This window comes from Cucurbita maxima, unplaced genomic scaffold, assembly GCF_002738345.1.
Source record: "Cucurbita maxima cultivar Rimu unplaced genomic scaffold, Cmax_1.0 Cma_Scf00015, whole genome shotgun sequence".
Classification (NCBI taxonomy): Eukaryota; Viridiplantae; Streptophyta; class Magnoliopsida; order Cucurbitales; family Cucurbitaceae; genus Cucurbita; species Cucurbita maxima.
The window spans coordinates 1,078,975-1,084,446 of record NW_019272031.1 but is presented as its reverse complement, the minus strand read 5'-3'; the positions used below and the strand labels follow the sequence as shown (position 1 = coordinate 1,084,446).

The 5,472-nt window shown below is 32.2% G+C and overlaps 2 protein-coding genes across 2 annotated transcripts in view; both read right to left on the bottom strand.

Moving 5' to 3' along the window:
• Positions 1-446, bottom strand: part of LOC111490216 (tropinone reductase-like 3) — a 4,107-nt gene extending 3,661 nt beyond the window's left edge. The window contains exon 1 of the mRNA XM_023138752.1: positions 241-446. Within this exon, the coding sequence (XP_022994520.1) occupies positions 241-378 (138 nt within the window). The 5' untranslated portion in view covers positions 379-446. The remainder of the gene's footprint in view (positions 1-240) is intronic.
• Positions 447-2,229: 1,783 nt separating this feature from the next.
• Positions 2,230-5,472, bottom strand: part of LOC111490347 (EH domain-containing protein 1-like) — a 5,954-nt gene continuing 2,711 nt past the window's right edge. Inside the window, exons 8-16 of the mRNA XM_023138929.1 lie at positions 5,156-5,269; positions 4,920-5,022; positions 4,774-4,823; positions 4,106-4,234; positions 3,732-3,983; positions 3,559-3,638; positions 3,258-3,384; positions 3,037-3,180; positions 2,230-2,645 (exon numbers count right to left, since the gene is read on the bottom strand). Coding sequence (XP_022994697.1) covers positions 2,460-2,645; positions 3,037-3,180; positions 3,258-3,384; positions 3,559-3,638; positions 3,732-3,983; positions 4,106-4,234; positions 4,774-4,823; positions 4,920-5,022; positions 5,156-5,269 — 1,185 coding nt within the window. The 3' untranslated portion in view covers positions 2,230-2,459. The remainder of the gene's footprint in view (positions 2,646-3,036; positions 3,181-3,257; positions 3,385-3,558; positions 3,639-3,731; positions 3,984-4,105; positions 4,235-4,773; positions 4,824-4,919; positions 5,023-5,155; positions 5,270-5,472) is intronic.

Below are 5,472 nucleotides of genomic sequence, written 5' to 3'. Positions count from 1 at the left end.
CCCCCCCCCCCCACTGAATGCGGCCTAAAGAGTCCAGATTAATTGTTTGACAAAAAAAAAAATCTAATGAAATGAATGAGTTCGAGAATCGATCTTGATCCGACTTGATCAATGCAAAACAACGATTGTAAGTCATTAATTTCAGATGTGTGAATAGATTCACAACGAAAAACAGAAGAATCAAGTGACGATGCTCAAATTTAGGCCTTAAGAAAGAATTAGGGAATATCAATGATGAACCTGTCTGCGGGAAGAAATGACGACAGAGGCACCTTCCAAGGCGAGACGTTGAGCGATTCGGAAGCCAATACCTTGAGTGGAAGCAGTAACAATGGCGACCTTCCCCTGAAACCTTTTCGCCATCTTCGTATTATCCATTTCTCTCCCTTCAAGGAAACTCGGAGCGAGCTTTTCGAGTCAATCGATGGGTTTTCTGCATTTCTTTTGGTTTGATATCCTTTTATTTTATTCTCAATTTTTATTTTAAATTTAAATGAAATTTTTTAATTTAGTCTATTTTTTAAAATTAGAATTTTATTTTCATAAAATTAAACCTAAACTTAAATTCTAATTTTCTCAAAATTTAAATTTAATATTTTATTTTAGTTTTTCCCTAATAGATTTATAAATTTATAATCTTACTGTCTTTTGTTTAGATTTATATCTTATTTTAATAATTTTTTCTAAAAAGTCCAAATAGATAAAACACTTTTCAGACTTAGATATCCTAAACTACTTGTCTCATTAATTTTATTAATACATTTAATTTCATGTTAATTAATAAATTTTAAATATAAATTATATGGTGTTATTCTAGAAAAAGAAAAAGAAAAAGAAAAATAGAAAGAAATTCACCTAATTGAACTTAAATTGAGGAAACGTCTGCTAAGGTCAACTAAGTGGTGTTGTCCTCGGTATGGTTAGAAATTGATGTTGTATGATGACATGTGCTCGGTGGTTCTAAACATGTCATATGCTTGATATATGTGAAATGATAAGATTGTGATATGTTTATGAAATGATATGACTATGATATATTCATGAAATGATATGACTCATATGATATGTCCATGAAATGATATGACTATGAAATGTTTGTGATATGATATGTTATATTAATGTTATGACACGTGCTATGATGTGATGTGCTGATGATACGATATATGTTATAGTGTAACACGTTTGACAATATAATACAAAGACACTTCTGTAGGTTATGGTCTTATATTGCAATATAATACAATATAATACATACACATTTGACTATATATGTTATGGTCTTCTATTTCAGACAAAGACACTCATGTACATGCTACTTATATTTCAGGTAAAGATAAAAGACACTAATGTACATGCTACTTCTATTTTAGGTAAAGAGAAAGACACTAATGTACATGCTACTTCTATTTTAGGTAAAGAGAAAGACACTCATGTACATGCTACTTCTATTTCAGGTAAAGACAAAGACACTCTTGTGCATGCTACTTCTATTTCAAGAAAGACAAGAAAGACAGAAACATGCTACTAGTAAAGACAGAGACATGCTACTTCTGTTGAGACAAGACACTCATACACATGCTACTTATATTTAGCTCACTTGTCCCATGCTACTTATATTTAGCTCACTTGTCCGGAAAGTGAGTGCCGCACAATCGCTACAATCGCTAGTCGAACACGCAAGTCCATGACAGTGTTTTATGTTGAAGTTTTAAATTATTATTTTTTATGTTGAAGTTTCAAATTATTATTTACGCACAAAATGAGTACATTATGTATGACGATAATGACTTTAGGTTAAGTAGAAACCAAGGGTCATTAAACATCTATAGTTAGCTATAGTTAGCGCATTCATCATAATAAAAAGTTACCCAAAAAAAAATCAATAGAAAAAGTAAGAATCAGGTCAGATCAATATATGTTTCGAAACAAACAAACAAAAGATAAAATGTAAATCATGGGAATGCTACTCATATCCCACTGCCATACTGAAATCCAGATTTCTATTTTCTAATAATGAAAAAAAACTATATTAATGATTCTTGATATTGATTCAACGGATATACCAAAGGTTGATGGAAATAAATTGGGTTCCCTAGTTTTTGGTTAAAAAATATTGAATATTGGAAGTTTAAGGTAAACATAAAATATTTCAACCAACAAACCTAAGCTTAGATTAATATTTATTTAGTTCCATCAAACTTCGTTATAAGCATTCATTTCTAATAAAAAACCAGAAATGGACTTGTAAATTATAAAACATCATACGCTATACAACAAGCCACAAACAATCAACAAAACAAAACAAAACAAAAACTTCGATTACATCGAAATACCCAACTTTAAATTATAACTGTACTTTGAATCATAACCTAAACCTTTGATTGAACGATTAATGAAGAACCTATACTTTACTTAGATTGGCCATCTACAAAAATAATATAATGTTATTTTAGATGGCTTCACTCATATGGATTTTTGAAGTTCTTGAGAAGTTGTGGAATGTCATAGGCAAGCATATCATCCACAGCTTGAATCATTTTGGGCTTCAATTTCTCAAATTTATCAATGCTGTACCCATTTAATACCTCCTTAAAATGCTCCACGCTTGGGAAGTCACCTGCCGGTAGGTGGTACTCTCTTTGAACCTGTCATCCACAGTTTAAAGATATGATCCAAACATTATTTTCACTCTTTTTCATCCACTTTCAAATTTTTAAGCCACCTCTCCCCAGCACGGACAAGAGGGATACCCGCAAATGAGATTGAGAGAGGACGACAAGGGATCCATTGAGTCGGATCCCCCATAGATGAGATTGAGAGAGCGGCAGGAGAGGATCAAATATGGTTAGACAGATTTCTTTCCAAGTGACATTCAACAAATCTCAAAATTAGTCATTCCGATTGTTGTAAGCCTCTATTAGGATGCTCTCTATATTTTACTAAATTTTACTAAGACAAGGCCTATTTTTAAGATTTATTTAAACTATAAAGATTAAATTCAGACATTTGAACGAAAGATGAAATGAATAAATTTACCTTTCCAAATTCATCTTCAAGATTATCAATAAGCCGTTGTTGAGCTTTAGCTTTGCCTATCATGGCAGGCATCTCCTTTTTAAGATGGCTGATAATGTAGGCATGAATCTTAGCCTCTCTGGCGCGTTTTACAAATTCATTAATCTGGAATGTGAAAATGAAAACTTCGTTATTTAAGCATGGTGATGGAAAATACGCATTAAACATGTAAATCAAATTACCCGACGGTCACACGCTTTCTTTGGAATATCGATCAAATCTGCTAACAGGTCATCTTGTTCCTTGATAAAAAGATCGCGACCAATTGGGCCGACAGAGGCTTCATTAACAGGCTTGTCATTAAATGACCTGATACAATCAGATAATAAAATTACGAATGACAATCCAAGAAAATGCTGATATCAATGAAAGATCAGTTCGGAGATTAACGTTTTATGTTTATATAAATCAGTAAATCTAAGAGGAAATTATCAATGATCAACACTATAATACATAAATAATAGACTGAATCAAAGAACCTACCCAATATAAACACGAGAGACCTCTGGAGTATTCAACACTTTGCCGAGAGACCACATCAATGCTCCATATACTCTCATTAACTAGAATGATGGAAAGTCAAAGGGGTATACATTATAATCCTCCAATAAAGGAAACTATAAAGAAGAAAATAATTGCAGAGGTCTAAATCTTACTTGTTGAGTATCAACTTGATCTGCTTTATTGAGGACAACTCGAATCTTATCATCTTGACCACGAAGGGATCCTATAACACGCTTGAACTCGTCGCTGATATCCAGTTTATGGGGATCAAACAAAAGAAGAATGAGATCACATTTTGCTGCGAACCATGATATAACCCCTGTGAAATCATAGCTTCTCTGTGTGCGTTGCTTTTCCCCAGAGAGAACCCCAGGAGTATCCACAAATGTAATTTGATCAAGGAGCTGAAAGTATACGTAAAAAGTATTAGCAATTTGGCAAATGAAACTGCATAAACTTTAAAAGCAATGAATTAAACTGACAGTATTAAATATTTTTAAATAAGCTATTACAAACTTCAACGTACAGGATGCGGCATTTGAGAACATTCAAACTTCGACAAGAACGCTCCACCGAAGGATGTCAGACCGGAGAATGGCATGTCTGCTTGAACAGCAATTGTGTTTCCTGGAACGCTTCTCTCATCTGGTCCAGACTGAGTACAAATTCACAATAAACCAATGGAACCGTAAACGTGTTAGACATATCCCTTAATAAGGATAAATCACCCAGTTTGGTTACATAGGTAAAGTTCCTCATTTGACTTGCAGTTCTTTCTTATTTTGGCCAATCGACCAAAGTAGTTTGGTGAAAACACATTTTATAGAGTGGAAAATAAAAGAAATTATAGGAAACACATTCATCATGGAGGAAATACTAATAAAATGGTACAATATGCAATTCCAAGTATTATTTTTCTTTTTATTCTGAACAATAAGCAATTAATTAGACATACTAAATCCATATCTTTCCCTAAACAAAATACAGAGTGCAAAAATATAATCAGCGGAGATTAGTAAAAATTATAACATAAAACAGTTGTAGGATAATCAAAATAGAATTGCACAAACAATTAGACTCTGGTATGTTTCAAGCAAAAAATGTCAAAGACAAAAAGTCCAAAAAGCAAGCTATCAGCTATTATTTTTTAGTTTAAACTTATTATTTGACAGCAAAACAAAGGGTTTCTCTTACCATAACCACTACAAATCTATCAGTTGTTGGCTCCGGTCCTATGTGAGCTCCTGAGGAAAAAAAATTAAATAAATTAAGAAAGCATGCAATATATGAAGTTTATACATGCAGATTACAAAAGATGATAAAGTACAAATTCAACTCACCTGGATAATTACATCTTAACAAATGTTTGATAAATGTTGTCTTTCCAGTTGAATATTGGCCCAACAACATTATCATCGGCTTAGCATCAAAATCACTGCTTGTCTGCAAGAAATTAGTCAAAACTTTGAAACACATTGAAGGAATATTTTACACAATGGAGGTAAACCATGTAACAACTCTTCTTCCATCTCAACCAAAAAGTTTAAGTGGATAAGAAATTTCCCAATCTACTCACCAGCGATGGGGACACAAAATCATTAAACAGATAAGTAGCCTCCAGAGGCTTTAGTTTTTCTTTGTATAGTTTCTTCAAACCGTCAATTATTGATGTAACAGCAGTATGGGATATCTGAACAAGAAATGATGTAAAAGAAAACATTACCAGAGAAAAACAGGTCAACATTTTCAATTGCATTTCATAAATTACCATGAAAAAAATAGATCTGGAACAAAATTGAAAAAGAAATCTTACACAAATAATAAAACATAGGCAAAGTATAATTAAAAAAAAAAAAAAAAAAAAAAAAAAAAAAAAAAAAAAAAAAAAAAAAA